General features: G+C 37.3%; 1 protein-coding gene across 4 annotated transcripts in view; it reads left to right on the top strand.

Moving 5' to 3' along the window:
• The window catches only part of MGAT4B (alpha-1,3-mannosyl-glycoprotein 4-beta-N-acetylglucosaminyltransferase B), a 1,742,611-nt gene that overhangs the window by 1,490,816 nt on the left and 226,795 nt on the right, over positions 1–25,000 (top strand). For all 4 annotated transcript variants that reach the window (XM_044069458.1, XM_044069462.1, XM_044069459.1 and 1 more), the window contains exon 10: positions 10,307–10,414. In XM_044069458.1, coding sequence (XP_043925393.1) covers positions 10,307–10,414 — 108 coding nt within the window. The remainder of the gene's footprint in view (positions 1–10,306; positions 10,415–25,000) is intronic.

Below are 25,000 nucleotides of genomic sequence, written 5' to 3'. Positions count from 1 at the left end.
ATATATATATATATATGTATGTGTGTGTGTGTGTGTGTATATATATATATATATATATATATGTGTGTGTGTGTGTATATATATATATATATATATATATATATATATGTGTGTGTGTGTATATATATATGTGTATGTGTGTGTGTGTGTATATATATATATATATATATATATATATACATATATATATATATATATACACACACACACACACACACACACACACACACTTTTTTGTAAAAGCAAAAACTGTGGGATGTATCATAATGTTATAGCTTTAGGAAGTAAAGCTAATTCATTTTGGGTAAGAATATCACCTGATCATCCTATCAGTACTTTCCCACTAAAGTCTTCATGGAAGCTGGTTACACAGGTTATCTTTGGTAAGAATATTACCTGATCATCTTATCATTACTTTACATTCCCACTAAAGTCTTCATGGAAGCTGGTTACACAGGTTATCTTTGGTAAGAATATCACCTGATCATCTTATCATTACTTTACATTCCCACTAAAGTCTTCATGGAAGCTGGTTACACAGGTTATCTTTGGTAAGAATACCACCTGATCATCTTATCATTACTTTACATTCCCACTAAAGTCTTCATGGAAACTAGTTACACAGGTTATCTTTCTTCTTGCTGATCATTCTGACAGAATTTACAGATGTTACAGTTCCAACTAAGTGATTTATTTTTCAAGGCCTGAATACATTGCTTTTCATGAAACTTGGACTTTTTCGGCATTTTAGCATTGCTTCCTCTAAGCAGCAGTACCTGGAAGAGCACAGACATGGTAGTTTTTTTAATAAGATCTCTGCCTTTTGACTCGCAGACTTGGTAGGCAGTGGTAGCTGATCCTGATCTCTGCTTTTTATCTCTATGAAGTTTTACATGTTCTTCCCATGAGTATTTTTTTCTTAGCTTTCTGGTTTCTTGTTTCACTCTAAAAATATGCTAATTGATTATCAGATGTCCATATATATCTTGTATTTGCTTCTTTGTGGGGAGGGTACTGAAAATAATGTATGGGACCAACCCACTTACTTGACTGGTAAATTATTAAAAAAACAGGCAAACTGTTAGAGAGCTTGAACTACAGCTGTGCATACAGGCCCTGTAGTGCAGAGGGGTAGTGCCCTTACTGTGCCCCAGACAACCCATGTTCAGTTAGCAGCATGATCACTGCAGGCAACGCAGGGGGAGGATGGAAGTGAGCAGTGAATATTGTCTTGTCTATCCTCGGGAAAGTGAAGCAGCCTAGGCTCACTGCAGTAAAGCAGCATTAAGAGCCTTTCAAGCTGCATGCTGTATAAATGGTTTGCCACTTAGGAGGTTGCGTGTATGTGGAAGTTCTCATTCATCTCACAAAGGCAGCATTTGCATAGCCTGCAGGCTGCCTCAGGGAGGAGTGAGTTATGGTACACTCCCTGAGAACAATGTGTTATGCTCAGTCGGTGTCCTTGATCTCCTAACAGGCCCTGGATGTGGGTCGGGCTGACCCTGGAGAAGTATAAGGAGGGTCTTGTAGACCTATTGAACAAGGAGAGAAGCCTGGTAACAGGTGATGGTAAGCTTTGGGAAGTGAAAAAAGAGAGAGATACAGCTGGATAGCATGTGTAGCTGTCGTTCTCCACATCTGGGGCAGTTTGGGGTCAACATATTAACTAGCTTGTGATTATATCCACGGTCATTCAAGTGCAGTAGGAGATGGAGGAGTCCTGATTTCTAGCCGGTGGTCTAACAAGTCCCATATCCACCATACCCATGAGAGCACATAACCTATACACTCTCTTTATCTATGTGTGACATGTGACTGTTTTTATTGGCAAGAATGTGTCATTCATACCTACATGAGATCTGTGGGATAAGAGTAAGACATTTTTGTGACGGGGGTGTGGGATGCCTTTGCTGTGTGTATGTGGAAGAGAAGAGAGTGGAGTTGAAATATTCTTGGCTGTCACTAGAACATTCTCCAGAACAATTTTAAATTATGGAATAACAAAAATTATACATCCAATGAGATTTGAGTGTATATGTTTTTTTCTGAATAGCTGATAGTGCATTTGTTTGCACCAAGGTAATGTGTATTTTTGTGTCTAGTTGCACCTTTTGCAGCAAGTTAATTAACAAAAGCATATAAGCTTTGTTTCTAGTTGTCTTTGTAGTTTGTGCTACCAAAAGCTTAGGAGGACATGAAAGCAGTATTAGTTGTCTAGGCACTTGCATCATTGTCTTTCTTTAGTACAGTATGCATGCATACTTGGTTGGTGTACTAAGGAATAATATAAATTATGCCTTTGTTTTTGCCCATTAAACTGGAAAAGTGGTTGCCTGCATTGTTGACAGAGCCTTGCTATAGCCTTATGAAGAACAGATTTGGCTATTACCAGGCACTGTGTGGTGGGTGTAGATAGCTCATTGGAATGCAGGTCCTTTGTATGTTTGTACTGGATACATTTATAACATCTAATGAGTAAATATCAAAGCAGGAAAGCTCAACCACATAAGGTCGAAACATGGAACATCAAAGCTATGTGCCAGTGACTTTTTTAGCTGCACTAAAAAGCCAATAGCATCTGTTGCAAGACCATGATTCAGTGGGGACTGTTTTTTTTCCATTTCCCTGCTGTCGTATGATCTTGGAGTTTGTACATGTAATTAGCAGGGGAGGGGGGCTTGCCCACTTGCAAAGATGCTTGTTACAGTGCTGCTCCATTAAGTGTTAGATCTTTTGTGATTTAATATATCTTTTATGTATTTATTTATTTGGCATTTGTTTACTGAGAAAGTCTGACTGGGCATGAATCCCGCTTTCAGCGGAGGTCCAGGGAGAAAAGCTCCACCATACATACATATTTCAGTTAATAAACTACATAATATTATCATATGAAGTCCAGTAACAAATAGTAGAATCGATATACAGGTTGAATAGTCAGATTAGAAAATCATACAGCGAATATTGAACAAAAACCATAGGATATTGAACATATAATAAAGTTCATTCAGTAGCGATAACCAGTGGTAAAGATGTTAAGCATTTTAAGTATGGGAAATAGACTAAGAGAAAGGAAAGAGATTTTACAGTTGGGGGGAGATTAGGAATTAGAATTAAAGAAGGGAGCTGTCGGAAAAGTAACTGGTGCTGTGGCTAAGAGAAGGGAGGAAAGGAGAAAAAGAAGGCAAGTAAAAGAGAAGGAAGAGAGGGGAGAGAAAGGAAGAGAAGGAAGGAGTAACAGGTAGTGTTAGCGAGGAGCAAGACATGTACAGAGCCAGGAGTTGAGGAGAAATCTCTCTAGAGATTGTTTGAACATGTGACTGCATGGCATTGCTCTAATATCTGTAGGAATACTGTTCAAGACCTTTGCTACTAAGTAGGATTATAGGCAGTGACCGATAGATTTTTTTGTATTATGGATTTCAAGGAGGTGTTTCTCAGATGAGTGAAGAGGGAAATAAGGGAGGTAATGGTTAAGAATGGTGGTGGTTGCTGGGCAGGATGAGAATTTGTATACCATTTTCTGAGCTAGGAGGAGTTGGGTGAACTTGAGGTAGTGAGGTAACTCAAGCCAGTTTAAATTTGAGGACAGAGCAGTGGCGGGAGTTGTATGACTGGCTGCAAATCTAGCTACTTTGTTATAGCAAATCTCAAGTTTTGATCTTAGGGATATTGGAATGATGGTGAAAATGGATGAGGCATGTAGTAGTAAAGGAAGGAGTGTGTATTGTCTTGAGTAACTCTTGAGGAGTTGGTAAGGAATCTTTTTGATCTACAGAGCATGCCCGTTTTTGGTGTGGTGTTTTTATGCAGTTTTGAATATGAAGATCAAATTTCAGTTGATCATCTGTTTTGATACCAGGTAACTTTGTGTCACCATTACAATCCCATTTCAGTATTGTTGAGAGAGGATATTTTGAAGGTGTCTTTTATGTGTGTTTGGGATTTGAGGAGAAATAAGGGCAGTTTTGTTTTACTTGGATTTAGGAAAACCTGATTGTCACTGAGACAGTTTTCAATAGAGTTGAAAGCCTGCCAAGTGTTAGATTGTAACTTGAAAGGATTCTTAGATGAGCAAATGGCAGTGGAGTCATCTGCATATTGTATAGGTGTAGCTTGTTGGGAGGATGTATATAGATCATTTATAAATATGTTAAAAAGGCAAGAGCTTGGTATGGAGTCTTGTGGGACACCTGTGTTAACTGGGAGATAAGATGAGTAAGTTCATAGCAGAGAGCCTCTTAACTGATTGTAGCTGGTTAGCTAAGTAACTAGAGAACCAAGCGACTGTTGTACTGGAAGAGCCTAAAGCAGACATTTTTGAGAGTAGTTTGGTATGTGAGACTGCATTGAAAGCTTGAGCGATCTAAAAAGAGGGAAGACGCTGAATTATCATAATCTCTGGCTTTAATGAAGTGCTCCAAAAAAGCAACAAGGTCAGTTGTGCTGGGATCTAGGTGAAGCAGTGTTTTGTAGAGCTTAATAGATTTTCATCTAGTAAGTATTGTAAAAGTTGTTTATGAATACATTTTTCAAAAATCTTGGAAAGGGGACAAGATTGCGATTGGTCTGAAGTTTATTTCTGTCTAGTTTTCTCCTTGGGAATGATGTACATTTTTTTCCAGAGAGATGGGACATATAACTCATGAGTAGCTCAAGCTAGAGTTTGGGTAGGCAATGGGGGGCAGCAATCTTTAGATATCCATACTGGAGATTGTCTATAGAGGGTGAGTAGGGCTTAAATTTATACAAAATTTTATTTATATAAGAAGTAGAGAGAGATGTTATGTTGAAAATAGAGTTGTTAGAGCTTTGAAGTTTTTCATGGGTGGCAGGATTCTTTAAGGTGTTTCGGGTGAGTGTGGCCATTGAGTCTATGAAGTGGGAGTTACATTTAGAAACAGTTTCTAAGAGCTTACTGGACAAGGGTAATGTGTACTATGAGTTCCAGGGTGTAATATTTTCTTGATAGTGGACCAAAAGTTTGGGGGGGGCTGGTTTTCCTGTGGGTTGAAGTTATAATATTTCTTATCAGCAGTAACTTTTTTTTTTTGTTATGTTTCAAAGTTGCTTGTAGGTTAGCTTGAGAATTTTCCAGTTTCTCCAAGCCTTTTCTGTCTTGTACATTAATTGTCTACTAGAAGGGGATAGCCAGGGTGATTGGGTGAATTTTTATTTATTTTATTTATTTACATTTATTGACTGGGAAAATCCGACTGGACACAGGTCCTTTTTCAGTGGAGGCTTGGGGTGAAAAGCTCCGCAATAAAAACAATTAAAAACAACAATTAATTACAAGTTACAAGAAGTATGGTAGGTTTTGTTTAACAGTAGTAGTAAACCGTTATAGTTCAAAATGAAATTAAGTATTTAGTTAAATGGTACAAAACTTATGTCATTGGTGCCATAAAGACTAGCAAGTATTTTAATAGCTGAGCTAGCAGCTATTACCCTTGAATAACATGGCTAAGATTACAGCTGAGATACAGGTTTACAAGCAGTGTATTTGACTGCAATCTGAGGTAGTTAGAAGGGTGGAAGAAAGGGATTAGAGAGGTTGGGGTAGAGATGTTAGAGGGGTTTGTTACAGGGGCATGCCCAGTGCTCTTATAGATGAGATTTTAGAGCAGCTTTGAAGTTAGTGTGTGATGACACAGAAGTTAGTGTGAGGAAGGGTATTCCATAATGTTGCTATGCAGTAGGAGAAGAGAGCTTCTCCAGCAGAGGTCTTGGTTCTAGTTACCTCTAATTGATTTTTGTTGCAGGAGTGTAGTGGTCTGGTGGTATGATAGGGTTGGAGTAGATTTTGGAGGGAGGAGACTTTGAGGATGATTTAGCAGTTTGTAGGTGAGTGAGAGTTGGTACCATTGAAGGAAGTGAGGGAGTTCTAGCCAGCCTAGTTCAGTACGTGAGGTGCAGTGGTGGCTGTGGTAGTTTGCACCAGTGGCAAGCCTTGCTATTTTGTTATAGCAAGCTTCGAGTTTACCTAAGTCACTTTGCCTTAGGTTGGTAAATATTGGAGAGGCGTAGAGTAGGGTGGAGAAAAGGTGGCTATTTGCAACTGAAATCTTGACTGTTTTAGTGAGGATTTGCTTATTTCTGTATAAAGCTCCTAGTTTTTTGTGTACTTTTTTTATGGTTAACGAGATGTGGATGTCAAACTTGAGGTTGTCAATTTCAACTCCATGTAGTTTGTTGTGGTCTGTTGGGGGGATAATGGTGTTGTTTAACTTAATTTATATTTAATAATTAATCAATTTAATAATTAATAATTAAATTAAACTCTTTTTCTTATAGGAGCAAGGCTATTGAGAATGTCAAGAAATATTGTATTACATTTTAGAACAGCATTATCCAATGGTGTGGAATAGAGGATGGGCCAATCCCTTAATGTTATTAAAGATATAGTTAAAGATCTTGGAATTGAAATTTCAGAGGTTATGGCAGTCTTTAAAGGTGCTGCTTGATATGGTGAGTTGCTAGTCTGTGAATATAGGTGGGATGGTGATCACTGAGGGAGTCTGGAAGGGTTTTTGCTGAGTTGTAAAGGTTTGAATTTGAGACTAGGCTCCAGTCCAGAGTAGTCCCAATGTTATTAGCTTTGTTGATGTGAGTATGGGAAGTTGATTTGTTTGAAATGGTTTACTATCTTGTAAGCGAAGCAAACTCAGTCAAATGGTCATATCATCGAGCCACGTCCATGAAAACTCGCATTGCCGAAGTCCGGTATTGCCAAAATACAGATCGAGTGCGACCTAGGAACTAGCATTAACATGGGTTGAGATAGGGTTGTGATTTGTATTTCGGCAATATCTGAGTTTGACATTGCCAAAGTTCATGTGTGTGGTTTCGCACAAAGTGGATTCGACCAAATCCACTACGACTACATGATAGTAAACCATTTGAAACCATATAGAGTGATGCTAGTGGAAGGGTGATCTGTTGTGAAGGCTTGCCAGTTAATATTGACATCACCAAGCATTATTATTTCATGAGAAATAGAACTAGATACACAATGTAGGATGTCTTACAGAATAGGGATATTTTTTCCCAGTGGAATATATAGAGCAATTACACATAGTGTTTTATGATAATTTATTTTACAGTGAGGGACAAGGATCTCAGCAGAGATGAATTTAAGTAAACAAATAGAAGGAGGAGAGACCAAGATGATTGCTACACCACCACCTTTTTTATATAATCTGTCAGAGCAGATGATAGTATATCCAGGAGGGAGAATTTTGGAGTCTTTTATGTTGTTTGAACCAAGTTTCTGTAAGAATGGTAATGTCTGGGGAGTAATGAGTGATCCAGGAATGAAATTCAGAGACTTTCTTTTGTACTCTACTTTGAATATTCATGGATATGATTTTCAAATTTTTAGTAGATGTTACAGTAGATGAGGAAGCTGGTGGAGAAGAGAGGCAGTCAGGACCTGGGTTTGAGTGGGCATTGCCGCATAATATGATCTTTTTGCAGTATGTATACACTAGTGAGGGTTTACGTATATTAGTATTAAATTTTACCTTATATGGGTTGAGAGAGGGGTTAAAAATGTTATATCTGAAAATGAGATTTGAGGGGTAAGCCAAATAAGTTAGAAGCAATAGTGATAGTGAACAGCTGGCAAATGACATAGGCAGTGTGAGTGAGGGTGTGATGCGTATCATATAGCATATAAGGTATGGCAGTAGTAGTAGATGTGTGGATAGAAAGATGAGCATATTTGGTGTGTATTACAAACAATTGTCTTGAAACAATGATTGAGATTAGATAGTGTATGTATATACAATTACATTATAGAAGGAAATAAAAAGAATGAAAAGAATTGGGCAGGAATTTGAATAGGTATGTAAAACATGGGATGTTAAGAATGTGACGCAGAGAGAAGGTTAAAAGAAGAAAGAGGACAGTTGTAGAGATATAACATGTATAAAGGAGAAAAAAGTGCTAAAGAGGAGAAATGTAATAGGAGGCAATATTGGGTGTAAATAATGAGATGGAGGCTGAGGAGTGCTGTGGAAGAGAGGTATAGCTAAATAGGCGGAGATATGGATAGTATGATTTGAGTAGTGGGTGTTAGTGACAGATGAGGGGTAGCAGAACGATAGGTTGCTTGGATAGGAAGAGGATGAATTATGCTCAGGAAGTGGAGGGTTTTATGTAGGTATAAAACAAGGGATAGTGGGTGTGGTTGGGATTTGGGGGTAGGGTAGGAGAGCAGAGTGAGCCTGAGTAAAGTGGGCTGCACCAGCTGAAATGGCAAGTATGGAAGAGGAGAAAAAAGAAGTATCTGCAGACTTGGAGGTGAGCAAGGCAAGAAGTCTTATGTGGTAGAGTAAAAATGTAATGTCACTAGCAAAGCTGTTAGGAGAAAGCAAGCTAATAAATAATAGCAGAAGGTGCAATGTTAGAGTTGTAATTATATGGGGGTTAGCCGAAAGACTTTCAAAGCAGGGGGTTAACCAGGTGCAGGTGTAGTTAGTAGCAAAGCCTGCCTAAAGACATACTAAGTACTGCAGTTTATATTTTTTATGTTTCAGTGTGAGAAAGGTCACTATTTACATGTTACAGACAGTGAATGCATTGGAAGTTTTAGGAGAAGACTGACACATTTATACTCCGCAAAATAAATAAGGTAAAGTATTGGAAGATAAGTAAAGTGGGGGAGGACTTTTGCAGTGGATCTATAGCATAGAATAGACAAGAAGGATGGGAGCTCAAGAGAAGGCCATGTCTTCCGGTGTAAAGAAAATTACCAGGGAACTTGTTAACTGTGTTGGGGAGTGTATGCTCTCTACAGAAGATCCTGCCCTATATTACAGAGGAATAGGATAGCTATGTTAGACATGACAGTAAATAGCATGCATTGTTATGCCTCTCTTTCATGGTCCTTATTAGGGTAAACCTCAGTCGTTGATGATGTTTGCTGGACAATGATGGTTTACTTGATGCCAGTTCAGTGTAATAGTTAAGGGAAAGGATAGTCAAAGTAAGAGAGTGTTTGGCTAAAAATAAAAATAGAGGAAAAAATAGAAATTAGGTAAAGGCAAGGATGATATGAGAGTAAAAGTAAGTTGCAAGTGATACTCAATTAGTTGTAGGTCAGAGTACAAAGGCATTAACAGTCTGTATTAGGTGACTGAAAACTCTGAAATACATCTGCAGGACTTAAAGCACAACTCAGAGGTCATTTGGCATTAGAAACTCACAAAATGGTTAATACTTTTCAACTCATTTAACATTTGCATATTGTTAAGAATACATTAATGATTACATTATGATAGAATACATTAATTATGGAGTTCTTCATTCAATGTCATGAATCTGTTCCTTCTGCACATGTCTTAATGACTCTTTTTTTTCTAAGTAACCCTTCCATATTTCTTTTGTGTGTTTTCATTTTAGTCAGGTATTTTGTATACACCATTTAGACCAGATGGAATGAAGATCTGATCCACAAAAGGCAGGGCAATGTATACCCATTGTTGATGCGTGCCCTTTAATATCTGATGCTGTAGCAACTTAACTTAATTGCTCCCTGTTAGTCTTCATCCAGACTACCTTTTCAGCTTTTATAACACATTGCTGCTTTTGGAGGAAAATTAATTCTTTCTTTCATTAACTAGAAAATACTGCATGTATTTGAGTAAAAAAAAATTACTGATAAGGTGGGAAACAATTTGCTGAAATATTTTTGCATGAAACTTGTAGACTCCCAAGCAAAGAATGCAAGTGGCTATAAAACTAGCCTGTTTTTGGTGCTGTGCTTCCATAGAGTATCAATGCGTTTAGATAACTTGTAAGTGCTAGGACTGAGGGTAAATTCTATGAAAAAAAAGTTATGTCACAGTGAATAAGCCATTTTCCTCGGACTAGTTTTTTTTCAGGTCACTTGTGCGTTTGCCAGCACAAATTTACATTGCTGTAGAACATGAGTATTCAGTTTAGCTGAGAAGGTATGCTGTAATTTAAATTATTTGTTAACCTTATTAAGTCTTATGTGACAAGAAGGTATAATTCCTTTTGTACATTTAGAAATGTGAATCCTATGAATCATATGCAGTGCATTCATCATAGTAATAACACCTGTAGTCTGTCCTTTAGTAACTTCTACATTTTATCTGGAAAAAAAAGGATATAAACAAGTTCAATGATTCAGTTTCTGTGCCTTGGAGTTATGGTTAGTAAAAAGTGAACATATTTAAAAAAAAATAATGTGAGTTAAGTTGTCATTTGTCTAAGTTTAATGAGTTTAATGATGGGAAGACAGTGAAGACTAACTTTGTGGTGATGGTTGTTTCCACAGAAACACTGTGACAGACAGAAGTCAAACTTGAGAATCCGTTTTAAGCCGTCACTCTTCCAGCACATTGGAACTCACTCTTCATTAGCTGGGAAAATACAAAAATTAAAAGTGAGTTTTTATTTCAACTTCTTAATTCCATAAATGTTTTCTTTGTTGTTTACGTTTGTATTTTCTTATGAACCAGAATAATGTAGGAGCGCATGTTCTTGCATTTCATTTTGCACTGCTATGTTTGCCAAATGAGGAGTCCTTGGATACTGTTGATTTTTCAGAAATGGATGCATTTTATAAGTGTTGTTTCACCTGCACATCTTCCAAACTGAAACATTTGTGGTCTTTGAATGCTGTATCTCAGGACAGCAAACCATTATTCACATATACAGTGATTTTGGAGTGAATATTTTTGACTGCATGTGTGTCTGCCACCTGCCAGTACTCTCTAAGTAGATTTCAGCAAGGGTTTCCCACCCATAGGTGGCTGAAGCCCATCTGTAGACTAGAGCTTTTCTCTTTGCAGTGATCTCTACAGCCACACGCACACTAGTTCAAATCCCTTTCTGAACAAAACAGTTTAGTCCCTGATCTTTTCCCTTCTGTCATAGTATATGACAGCAGTAGCATCTACAGAAATGGCCGCTGCAGACCCCAGTTATCTAGACTTGGACACTTTTAGTTTTTAACAAGATAAACCCACCTAATGCAAGTGCATGTTTTCAAGGATACTCTCTCTCTTCCTGTTTACACACCATGTGATACAGCAGGCAATGTGCACCATTCAGCACTCGTTTCTGTAGCAGTGATAGGTTTTACAGGCTCAGGTTGCTAGCCCAAGGTCCAACCCTTCACAAAGGGTGCACCACTCACACTCGCACACACACTCTTGTACCTAGGGCCAATTTAGAGTGTCCATTCCACCTCTTTGGAATGTGGGAGGAAACCAGAGCACCCGGAGGAAAAACATGTGAATACAGGGAAGACATGCAGACTTCGCACAGAAGACATCCCAGCCGAGAATCGAACTTGAGAACCTCTTACTGTGAGGTGACAATGCTAACCACTATACTACTGTGCTGCCCATTTTCAAAGACAACCCAGGATAATTGTCTGGTTTAGAGACTTGCTCAGTGTTACATACTAGGTAAAAGAAGACTGAGTGAATCAAACCAATGACTGCAAGTTGAAATTCTCTGTACCTCCTATAGTCAGTGCATCTTGTAGTCACTGTAGCTGGTATAAATTGTGAAGTACATGCCTACTGCTATTCATAAGAAATGTTTTCACTTACTGGATTGTCCCATGTACTCTTAAAACCTGGTAGAGTCCTCACTGCCTTGTCCACAACATTCTAAATTGGCTTGTCCACCTGACATTACTTCTGAGTCTATAATCACTAGCAACTCCAGCTTCCCTTCTCAGCCAACATCACATCATGTCAGGCCTGTTCTTCCTATGCTGCCTGAGTCAGTTTTCCTACCTACTTTTCTTAAGCTATTGCACCTGTCTGTACAACTTCTGAAAGTAAGGCTTTTTCCCATGTTTTCTTTGTGCATCTAAGCTGGTTGAAAGTTTTAAGATTGTTTCTTTGCTTTTCCTTCTGTTACCACTCACTGTTCTCTGCCTTAGTTCCTTCTCCTCTTGAGTCCCCTCATCCATGCACATTTTATCTCCCTTCCCATTTATGCCATCTCCGAACCTGTTCTGTTTACATCCTCACATTCTAAGCCTTCATTCTTGAGTTCTTGTGTAGTCAGGCCACTATCCTGTTCTTAACATTCTACCCTCACTTTTTATCTTTCAGATGTTTTTCACCTTCCATTAACCTGTATTGCACGTCTTTGTCATACTACATCTAACCATATAGTTGTATTTATTTATTTACAAATTTATGTTAGCCAGATGACTGGAATGGTCAAATTAACCCTTAGCTGCAACTGTCTGATACAAATCCTGAGCTTCTGAATTTATTCTCTTCTGATGCTTCTAGCTTCCTAGCGCTACTCTGGGTTTGATACCCACTTCAACTAAAATGTTCTTAAAGCACACTCCCATATCAAGCCTACAGCTTATGTCACGTCTCACTGTCAGAAGTCTCCTCTAACAACATTTTTCTTTTCAAGGTATTCCTCTTCTCCCTTTTTTAACAGTTTGAATGCACTTATTTATTTATTTATGTAAATATGTTTACCAGGGTAGTGCAGTGATCTCAGTACACCAATTGCATCCAAAGCCCAGGTGATTAAACCACAATGTAAGCAAGAAAATAAAAATACTTGAGTTTTCAGAGTAGACCAATAGGAGAACATTTGAAAGACATGTCATAAACAAGAATAGATACAACGTTCAAGGATTACATTAATTGAAATGTGTCCGAGTGGGTTATTGTGTAACCTAGAAAAAAGTTGAATAGTTTGGAGGAGAAAAGCCAAGTAGTAAAGAGTAGAGTTAGTCTGGATTAAGTTATGTCTTATCTTAAGGCATTTGCTTTAGGCTTGATTGAACAGATCCTTTTGAGTTTTGGGATCTATATTCTTTGTAGGACAGAAGTTTTTTTTTTAGAAAAAAATTGGGAAAAATCCTAAAATATAGAAGCTAGTATGGAGAAGGCATGGTTACTGCAGAGTAATTGGGTTGCAGGAATTAACATATTGAGGGTGGGGTAGATTGTGAGAGGCTGTATGACATGCTTTTTGCAATTAGGTTATTTCTAGGTGGGGAGAATGTATCATTGTGAGAGTTGTCTGTTAGGGAGCCCAGTAGGAGATATGATCTTTGTTTTGATTGGGAATCATTTATTTTTAGAGAAAGTAAGGCTGTGGTGGTAAGAGTGGGTGGGGCTGGATATGAAGCGTATTTTGTTGGATATGGTTTGCATGGTGGTCGTGTCTTTCTTGGAGGCTGCAACTTCAATGGATAGGTCATATTCTAACTGTGCTGCAAGTGTACCTTTAAAAATGTTCTTTACTGGACTGCAGTAGCTAGTTTGATGCAGAAAAGCAGTGTGTTCATTTGCTATGATTTTTTTTAATATGTTTTTGAAAGTTAAGAGTTGTGTCAAGCCAAACTCATAGGTATTTGAAAGAGGAAGTAGTTTAAATGGGGGATTTTATTAGAAATGTTGAGTTTCTTGTGGGCTTTGGCTAGTCATTGATGAGTGTCCATGAGCATTGGTTTAGTTTTTGTGGGGTTTAATAGTAGTATGCATTGTAGGAGCCATTCTTTAAGTGAAAGGAGGGCATTCTGAAGTTGCTTGTTTTCTGTATGAGGGTGGGAGTGGCTGGACCTGAAGATGGCCATGTCATCAGTGTATAAAATGATAGGAATATGGTGAAGTCATATGGGAGTTTAATAAATGTCGAGAAGAGAAGGGAAGCCAGAGTGGAGACTTAAGGGACACCTTTGAATAGTAGAGCAGGATTAGAGAACGATGTTCCACATGTTGCTGTATATGATCTGACAAAGTATTTGAACCAGGGTAGGGAGTCCTCACATATAACAAATCTCATTACGTTTATCTAGACATAGTGCATGGTCTGTGAGCTCTGTGAAGAATGTGAGATTCCTTTCTTTTGAGATTTGCTTTTATTGACCTAACAACTGCTTCTGTAAATCATTGTCCTTCCTGCTCTTTCCCCTTGTTTGACTTTCTTGCATTTTTACTCTCCAGTATACCTTGCTGTCTCCCCCAGTCCCTGCTGTTTTTCTGAATTAAGTCAAATGGCATCAGAAATACTCAGGGATCTAAACCTCTTTTGCAACATGTACAGAACAGTTTGGAGGGACAGGTGTATTTCCCAGAGGATACCACTGCTGTAGAACAGACTCCCCATCCACAAAATACAAAGTTAATCCATGTCCATATTCAAGCATGACTTGTATCTGTGGATTGACAACTAATGGACAGAGGCAGCTGCTAAATGCTTTATCTCATGCATGGTTCCCCTGAAATTATCAATGGAATGATCCCAGTTATTCTCATTAGGGGTAATTATTGATCATGGGATGGATAAGGCTAATCTATAAGCAAATGGAATAGGTTATTTTGAACACAAAAAAAGGAAACTGGCAAGGCTTAAAAATGTCCTGCAAGGGCAACTAGCCTACTATTTGCCAATGAAGCTATAAAAACTGTTTTTTGCAGGGGGGGGGGCAAGACCCCCTGCATCCCCCATACCCTATGCTAATATCAAGTCTGGGATCGCACTATGCAGGAGAAAGGACAAATTCTGAGATACCCGATGTACCATGATGTCACCCAAAACAACTGCGGGCACATTCAGTCAGCTAATTTTTGATCAGCTGTGCTGTCAGTTTTTGAGGTTCAACAAGTTGTCATCCGATAAGTTGTTGGTAACCTCAATATATATATATATATATATATATATATATATATATATATATAAATGTGTGTATGTATATTTTATAGATAGATATAGATATAGAGATAGATGTAGGTATAGATACAAAAAGCCTTGTCTGTGCTCCACACATACACAAGCTGAGGTAAAAACCATTCCCATCTAATACCAGAATGTGTATATGAAAACCTACTTCCATGATGGCTTCACACTGATCAACAGCTTAATTTCAGCTTTCCCAGTCTGAAAAAAGTAACTGAGAGATAAGGCCAGTAACTGCCAGTTTTAGTAAATTCAGTTACTGGCTAGTAAGTATACTGCCTGAGTGCCACCATAGAAGAAACTTAGATAGCCTAAAAGAAAATCAACTAGAAAAGGGGAAGAGAAAACCTTGAGTGTGAGGAATCCTGCAGCTGTTCAGCAAAAACGCAGTTCAAGCTGCAACTTTGGTGCAAGACATCTCTTCCAGTAATTTAAAGGAAAAAATAAATTAAATGTGCTCAGAGCGGATTAAAATAAATGAAACATTGAAGGAGTATATCAACTCAAATATCAAGCTTCTGGAAAATCGAGGAAGTTTTAAACAGCTATTCAGATGACCTGATAAAACTCAAAAAGCAGAGGTCAAGAAAAGGCTGGCCGAGTATGAGACTACTCAAGAGCCGTTTCAAAAAATGGCAGAGTTACATAACAGAGCACACAGGAAAAACCTGCTGGAAGGGAACTGACTGTATTCATTTCATGAAAGCACAAATAAGCAACTGGATTGGTATTCCACTGCGGGATTTGTTAATTGAAAGGGCACATCATGAGCAGGCAAGACCTGCATTAGTAAAGATTCAATCATGCAAGAAGAAAGAGCTTGTCAAAACCATGGCAGAAGAGCAATGTATTAAAAATTGGAGATAGTACCGGTGTTTAGTGAAAAATGGTGTATTCACTGTACACCAAGTTGAAGAGAAGCAAATTTATCCTAACAATCTTGGAATGTTAAGATTCAAGTTGCTATATCCAACTGTCTTCAGAATTCTTTTTCCTGGAGGATCAAAATCATTTTTGATATAGAACAGGCTAAGGAGGAAATACAAAAATGTGTCCAATAAAAAGCGAGTCATCAAACAGAAGGGGACTCTGCTTCTCATTCTTCTGATAATACAGTCCATAGAGAGAATGTACCATTGGAAGTCCATAGAGAGAATTTACCATTGTAACCTTTTCCAAGGTTCTAAATGAAAATGCTTGAGAAAGAAAAAAGCGCACAAGTTGACAAGAAGCATCAGAAGGACATTGGACTTGAACCAGAGTCTGGGGCTGGGAGAGGGAGATGAACATGAAGAAGACCAGCAACACTGAAATTAATGAATAAATGTAAAATTATAAAGCATCAATCAATTTTGTGAAATGTGGTTTTACAAGAAAAAGTGGAACTATTGGACAATTTGTTGACTTTAAACTTGTGGAGGACTGAAAAGCATATAACCACTTTGTGGCATTAATGTTTGGAAGGACACTAATGGGAGGGGGGGGGTAACTGTAAGTAAAACATTTTTCTTCTTAACAGTATTTTTATAAACATGTCCTGATATAATTTGTATATTATATAATTAAGCCTTTTCACTTGTATTTGATGGTTACTAAATAAACAAGTACCTTTTTTTTTTAGTTTTAAGAAATGTAGGCATTACAATGTACAAAGTGATGAAAGGATGGGCAAAAGTTTGTTTAAGTTAATAGACTGTAATATTGGGTTATTGAGGTGGGGGATGAGTCATAAAAGTGAACAGATTATAATGTATGTAGATGTGATATGTTTTCACACATAAGGCCTTTGGCTTAATCTGATAAGTGTTTAGTGTAAGCAAGTAAAGAAGACAACACTGAATGTAATGGAAAGTTTTTCTTTAGCAAGCAAATGTTCAGTGTGAGTTGAGAAGTTTGCAGCTGAGGGTAGCGTACATGTTATGTTTCCATGAAGGCAAGCTGACTACAGAGACTAGCAATAAAAGCAAGAGCACATTAAGGCTAAAAGTTAATGTTTTCTGAAAGCATGCAAGCTGTTTTTGCATCTGGGAAGGGAATAAATATAAGAAAAGAACAGACAGGAATTCCAAATAATGTTTTGGTGAAGGAGTGAGATTTGAAGGTATGCAGGAATTGCGCAATTTATGTATTGCTGGATTGATTTTTTATATCACATATTTTTTGTATAACTGCTTTTAACTAGGAACACATAATTAGAAACAATATGTTTTTTTCTTTTAAGCAGTTATGTGTTTGCCTTTATCTTAAGTGATAATTCAATACAGGTGTTTAAAAAAATTAAGTGTATATGAAAAACAGTCCCACAAGCTCCAGAAACAGAAAAGTTGCAACTCCACACTATACATACAGTTGCAGTACTTTTTTCCCAATTGCAAACATCTACATATCTCAAAACCCATATAAATTACTGCACTAGAGTCATATTGGCATTGAGTGCTTGTGTTTTGAGTTACTTTTGACTAGTAAATGTAAATCTGTAGACTTAAAGCTGTGAATATGCACATGGCAAGCAAATGTACATTTTTGTGACAATATGTAAATTCCTAACCACATTTATAAACAGCTGCAAACCTGCAACTTTAAACTGTAAACCAATATGTTCTTACTAAATATTAAGAGTTAAGGCAAGCAATGAACTTTAGTTGTCTCAGGGTTATAATGTGTAGTACCCCAAAGGACATGCAGCAGTAAATTGCATCCAAAAATTGGGGCAAAGTAAATATTTCAGGCTACCATTTACAGACAGTACACAGTGTTTCACATTACTACAAAATTGGCTCAGTCAAAAAAAATACCCCACCACCACCGGGTTGACTGCTACAAAGTCACATTCAGAAAATTATACTTTAAAACTGAGAATTATTAAAGATGCAAAATATTTTAAAAAATGCCATTTCAGCAGCAAACCTTGGCAACATTTGCCATTAGTAGTAAAAAAATTGCCCCAGAGTCATATTGGCATTGATTGTTTCATTGTTTTCAGGTACTTACTAGTAAATCTAACTCAGTAAATTTAAAGCTTTGATTATGCACATGGCAGGCAGAATGTGCATTTTGATTACCTTGGCAGGTGAAAGAGGTAAGTAATTTAATGTTAAAGCAAAGCTGACCAATCTTTTTGAATCAAAGAAAAATATTCAGTCTAAATTTTATGTTTAGAAAAGCCTTGCAGTATGCCATTTAAGTGCATACCAGATGAAAACCATTTCAAAGAATGGCAGTCTTAGATGAGTTTAGATTTCATTATCAATATTTGTAACACAGAACTCTATAGTTACTAACTTAATAGGGAAAGTACTCACAGAATGTTGTACTGTATTTAAGGACTTGAGTCTCACAGTGTATTTGAGAGGTCTGAAGTTCAAGCCAATGATATTGAAATGGAGCGTAGCTATAAATGCAGTAATGTATATTCAGAGAAGTAGGCTTAACATAAAGAATCAACAAATCAACAGCAAAATAGTCTTAAAAAAGACAAAAAGTTGAAAAAACAACAAGGATTCCACGAAAAAAATGTTATTCTAATAAATCATGTCTTAGCGCGTCGGCCACCACATCCTTCAGTGAGCACATGAATAATGGTAAAACATCATTCCCTTTTATACATTCTATTAATGGATCAAACAATTAAATAAATAATCAATCAATTAAACAATAAACATTTAAAGAGACTCCAACCCAATACCCCAGTTAAACAGCATATACTAACATATCAAAAAAATCCTATTATACTATTATATGAATACTACAAATAATAACAATCTAAATACAAAAAACCTATTAAAGTAAACATTTCCAATTAATTTCTATATTTAAACCCATTGGTATGTATTATATTTTAATATAAAAATAGATTCTTTATATAATAACATCTTTTTAATAGTTTATCATCACCTTTTTTCACAAAAATTTGTTCTAAAATAGTTGCTTGTAATACATCAGCATTCCTACCATGTTTTTCTAAAAAATGTGAAGCAATAGGACTTTCTAACGCTCCCCTTTTAATATCACGAACATGCTCCTGCAATCTAACTCTGAATTTTCCTTTAGTTTCACCAATATAAAAGAGATCACATGGGCATTTAAGGCAATAAATAACACCTTCAGTGTAACAAGAAAAACATCTATATGGCTTAAATATTTTATTTATTTTATTAAAATATAACTTAAGGGGACATACATTACAAGAGTGACAAGGTATAGTTCCAAAAGTGGACAGTGAAAGCATTATTTATTAGTAGGGCATATATAATATGCCCTAATCAATTTATCGCCCAGATTTTGTCCTCTTTTATAAGCTATATAAGGAACCACAGGAAACAATTTACTTAACGATTTATCTTGTAATATAAATTTCCAATAATATTTTACTAAATCCCAAATTTTTTCACTCAATAAATTATAAGTTGTAACAAAATAAATATTGTCCTGTTTTATTTTATTTTGTCGCAATTTTTAACTGACCTATTATATCCTTCCTTACCTGTTATCAACTTATTGATTGATTCAATAATAGACTGCATAGTGTAACCCCTGTGTAAAAATATATAAATTAATTTATTAACTTGTCTTTCTAGATCTAAACAATCATTACATAGCCTGGACAGTCTAACTATTTCTCCATAAGGCAAAGATTTAATAGTATGTGGTGGATGACAACTAGTACCAAACAAATATTGATTGCCATCAGAAATTTTCTGATGAACCGTAGTAAAAATATAACCATCTTCTTTTCCTATCAAAGTAATATCTAAAAAAAATAACTTTTACACCAACCTGTAGACCATCAAATTTAATATTATATCTATTGTGATTTAAATCAGAAACAAAATTAAATACCAAGTCACAACTTAACATACTGAGCAACTAAAACACATTGCACAAAGCTAACAAATTTGTCTGTAGAAATTTCAAAGATGCTTCTTTTGCAAAACAATATCTAGATGGAGAAAAACATTTTTGTGGCAGTCTGAATCATTTTATTAAGTGTTGCAAATCAGGTTTACAAAGCCATTTTTTGGTTAGGTGTTTAATTTTGGATGTGTTGCTAGCATTTAGTATTGTCTGAGGCATGGAATTCCAGGACTTACATATTTGCTAGGAGAATAGAGAGTTACCGTAACAATTATATCTAGTTACTTTGAGTAGTAGTTTGTTGGAGGATCTTAGTGGCCTGCCATTTGAGTAGGGCTCCACTAGCTCTTGAGTGCTGTACAGCTGTCTAGATGGTGGAAGATGGAATGAATGAAAGTTAGTTGGTTGTGGGTTAGGAGATTTGGTAGTTCAATCCAATTTAGTTTATGAAGTGCTGTGCAGTGATGTCATCTGTAAGGGAGGTTAGTAGCAAATCTTGAAATTTTGTTATAGCAGGACTCCAGTTTGTTTAAATCTGATTTTCTATAGGTGAATATCGATGAGGCATATAGAAGGGTACAGAGTAGATGAGTCCTAAGTATGGAATGTCTAGTGGCCTTGGTTAGGTATGGCTTGATTCTATAGTAAGCCTAGCTTAATGTGGACCTTTTTGATAGTGAGGTGTTTGTCAAATTTTAGGTTGTTATCAATTGTGACTCCAAGGAGTTTGGTGTGCTGAGCAGGTTCAATTTTAGTTATATTGGCTGAGTAGATGGTGAGGGGGGAGAGTTATCAGGAGTTTTGCTAATAGTGAAGAGCATAAGCTTTGTTTTATTTGGAAAGAGTACAAATTGAGAGTCTGAGAGGTATTTTTCAGTGTCTTGGAAAGATTGTTGGGTTGTTCATAATGTAATTGGTTTCAGCGATTAGCTAAGTAGTGTCATTCTGTGGGGATTCAGTATATGTCTGCTTTGGGATAAGCTGGCTGACAGACCCTTGCAAAGGATGGTCTGCATCTTAACAGTGCTGTCAGGTTCTGACTAAAGCATTTGCTGCCCCCATATTACCTTTTTTTGACAGAGTCTGAGTAATTGACAGTCGTTATGTTGCCATTTCCTAACGGACACATTAGTCACTCCACTCAGTAACAAGAGTTTTATCAAAAAGTAGTCTGAGTTTCAGCCCTCATGAAATTCGCACATATATATATGTATACTAGGATATTAATGCTTTTATTGAACTATTGTCAAAATTGGAATTGTCATCTGTTTTGGCCTATTCCCATTTATTGAGTAGTAGTGGCTCTCTGCGAGCATCCTAACAGCACATTTGGAAGTTCCTTGTTTCCTTCATTGTAATGTGATCTCAGGGCTGGTATATTTAAGTTGCAGGAGGTATTATGGTGGTGAAAGGGCTTGCCCTCCCTGCAATTTTCTTGTTTTTGTATAAACATTCTGTCGATGTAAGTTGATCAAGAGAATGTTGGTCTAAGTAGGGAGTGCTCTTTGTTCTGTACTCCTCTAGCAACCGAGGCCTGGCTTTAAAGCATTAAAAGCATTCCTACATAGCTGGCTTTAGACAGCAGTGAACCCTGCAGTCGCTGGGGGTCCCCAACCACAGCAAGTTATCTTATTTTGATATTTTGTAATATGCCTGTCAAACCAACAAAAAGCTAGTAAAGCAATTTTGTATATTTAATAAACCAGGTGGGTAATAACTCTTATATCGCCTTTAAAACACAAAGATATCTCTGGTCATAGTAACAGTGTTTTATCAAGCAGTAGCTATTGCAATTTCATTAAATATTTTACTACTGATGTAGTGCCCCTAGCTTAGTTAAACCCTGCTGGTGGACATTCTCTCCACTAAAACTAACAACATAGCCAGCTTTAGGTACCTGTAATACCTGTGGCTACAGGAGGGGGGGCCTTAATCATCCTTGACTGTGTGGGGGTCCCCACAAAAGCTGCTGCTGGTTGGGGAAAATGAGGAGAAAAAATGTATTAATTTCCTGATTATACTCTCTAACCTGAACAGAGCTGTGATATGACCGTGTTAGGATGAAGCTTGTAATTAACATAAGCAAAGTAAGCACTAGAGAGATCAGCATCCCAGAGTGACTGATCTCGGTGGATACCTTGGATTTTAAGAAGAGGTGATGCCTCCAAACTTCAGGGATGGTTTTCTCTTTAAGGGAGTTTTATAAATGCCGGCAGAACACCAGATACTATAACTCACAAATTCTTTGCTGGAGATTTCAGCCCAGTACCAATAATAGAATAAAGGCTCAAAATCAGGAACATGTTTTAAATATTACTCTATTTCAGTTAAGTTAATAGAATAACAGCTTTTGCATCAACATGCATTTTTTGGACAATAAGTGCAAAACTCTGATGTCTGGATTTATTTGACTGTCTGTAATCCTGAATAATTTACAAGCAAATCAAATTTTTTACAAAGGACAGAGCAAAGTTATGAGCAAAATCAGTCCGTGAAATCAGGGACAGTGACAGATATGTATGACTCCTCAATGAGGTAAATAAAAGTGACTTCCCCCTGCTGCTGTCCAACAGCAGTTGCTGAGCTGGTGTGGCAGTACCAGTGTTGCATAAACAAATCTATTGCTGTTTGCAGAAATAAGTACAAAACTAGTATTGCTATGGTTTATGCTTGTGTATTAGTGTGTGTGTGTGTGTGTGTGTGTGTGTGTGTGTGTGTGTGTGTGTGTGTGTGTGTGTGTGTGTGTGTGTGTGTAGCGTATCAGTGATTTTTATCTGTACACATACCCAGTAATGCCAGGAGACATACATTATCCTTCTGGGTATCAGTAAATAATGTACCTAACAAGTAATTATATTTCAAAAGTAAGGCATACCATATATCATAGGACATTCAGACACTTAGATCTTCTAAGAATCTGGTGTACTCTCATTCCCCAGTATATATAAATGGATATGGGGGGGGTTATCTTACTCATCCTTGACTGTATGGGGGCCCCACAAAAGCTGTTGCTGGTGGGGAAGAACGAGGAGAAAGAAATGTTTTAATTTTCTTATTACGCTCTTTAACCTGACCAGGCTGTGATATGACCTTGGTAGGATAAAGCTGATAATGGCCTCTGCTGTCAAAAACAAGCCCATTCTAAAACAAGCCCTGCTCGGATGTGTGTGTACCAAAAGTTGCTATAGGTTTTGTCTGTGTGTGTGTGGGGGGGGGGGGTGATTATGTGGTTATTGCTTCTTTCATTTCATACCAGTCAAACCTTAGAGGTCATTATACCTTTGTGTTTGAGCTGATGACAATGTGATCATTGTTTCTTTTACTTTCAGACCTCAGAGGTGTACAAAGGTTACTATATCTTGGGTAGAGGCAATGTACTAGGTATGAGCAACAAATAAGAATACAGTACTGTAATCATCTTTTTTTCACCTTCTTCATTATCACACTTCAGGCATGTATACAGGTAACTTCCTTTGACAGTTTCTATTGAGGAGTGAGGTGGTATGCTATGTATATATCTGTCAGAAGTCGCTTGAAATACAGGACTGTGGTCATTTGAAACACTCTTTTAATCCCAGTCTAACACCAGGGGGGTGCACAGGCAGTCTTTTTTTTTTTGGGGGGGGGCAGTATGAGTAGGGAGGCAAGACAGTTCTCAGATAGTAGTCACACAACAACTGGCTTGTTAGCTTATTGTGACCCACTATTTTGACATCTTTGAACATTAAGCCTTGGGTACATCTTATGTCTTCCTTGAAAAAAAAAAGATCAAAACTGTTTTCTTACTCATGTGTTTTGTTTAGGTCAACATTGGATTAAAAGGCTGGGAAAATGCTCTAAAATACATCCCAGAATGTTATTAACCTTATGGCTTCTTGGGCCCTGGCTTATTTGAGTTATTTTCTAAATGGTTATTACTGTGCTATCTTAGTCAGGAAAAGTGTGTTGGAAGGATACAAAGAAAACTAAAGCTAAACAGCAACACAAGTTCTTTCCTTAATCATAATTTCTGTTCAAGCCATCATTGGATGAAAAAGTTGTGTAAAAAAAAAAATTAAAATGCACTTCAGAGGATATAAGAAGCTATGGCTTCTTGAGAAAACTGAAGAGTAATGCAAAATGTGAGAAAAGGTAGGAAAACGTAATGTGCATGGTATGAGGAGCGCAAGATGGAAGGGACAAGGAAAGACTGGAGGATATGCCTATGGTGCCATTTCATCTCGAAGTCCAGACCTGTAGCTAGAGTTGCTGCAATGTATCATTGTTGCAGCTGTATGCCAGTAACTGTAAATGTCCAACATTATGTGGTACATAGGTCTGTTCTAAGAGTATTGTAGCTACAGGTCAGTCTTTGTGTACTACTCCTAAAAGTTTGCAGCATGAACTAAAAGGTTACTTAGGACTGGTGTCAGTGACAGGGTGATGCATAGACTGGAGGTGCGTAGGGGCCTCCAACTTGACATCTGCTAACACCAGCCCTACACTCCTGTTCCTGGGTGTGGTGCTTCGCATGTGTACAGACCTATGTGCAGCTGTGGGAGAGTCTGTCTTCTCACTGACCTCTTGCTATCACGGCATATTCCTTGTGAACTAGTTTTGGAAATCCAAGTCACCATAACAAAACAGGCCATCACTTCATAGGTAGCTGTAGATAACTGCCCGTGTTGCCCTTACTACCTTAATGCCATAGGTGATTTCAGTTATCCTGCAGTAAACTGACTACCTTACACTAGAAATTAAAAGCATGCCTAGTGCTTCCATCACTATGTAAATGTGAACTACTAGAACAGATAGTAAACATCCTTACTTGGGGGCACAGTATCCAGGACCTTGTCCTTGGTAATACTGACTGACCCCTCATTTACTGCTCTACAGGTGTCATCCTCCATTGTCAAATCAGAATACAAATTGGAGGTGTTTACATACAAAACTAGCAGTAACCCTAAACAAACACGCCGTTATTCTGCCACACTGCTGTGTAGACAACCCAGTAAATAGTGCCAAGGCCTTTACCTTTGAATTCTGTTTTCACCTAAGTAGTAGTATAGAGAAAGCAGTATCTACCCATACTAAATAGTCAGAAAATGCTCTTATACATGATCGCGTACTCCCTATCTCAAAAGGGCACTCAAACTTGCTGGCAGAGACCATAAAGCAGCAATAAGGAACTACAAAGTTAATTCAAAATGGCCACTGATGCCAAAAATAATTGTAATTTTTTTCTGTAACTGTGTTAGAAAGTTAAGAAGTAACACCCACCATTGTTCAGAATTGATTTGCAGTGATACATCACATTCTAATCCCAAAGAAGTAGCTAAAGTCCTAGCTGTCAAATTTAGTGTGAGCTTCACCTCTGCTGTCATCATAACTGCCACCCTTGATTACTCAGTCCATTTTCAAGGTCATTTTGGAATAAGTCTTAGTCGTCTTTTTCTACAAAGAA

Source organism: Protopterus annectens, chromosome 4.part0, assembly GCF_019279795.1.
Source record: "Protopterus annectens isolate FY-2018-M chromosome 4.part0, PAN1.0, whole genome shotgun sequence".
NCBI lineage: Eukaryota > Metazoa > Chordata > Ceratodontiformes > Protopteridae > Protopterus > Protopterus annectens.
This window is presented reverse-complemented; position numbering and strand designations above follow the sequence as displayed.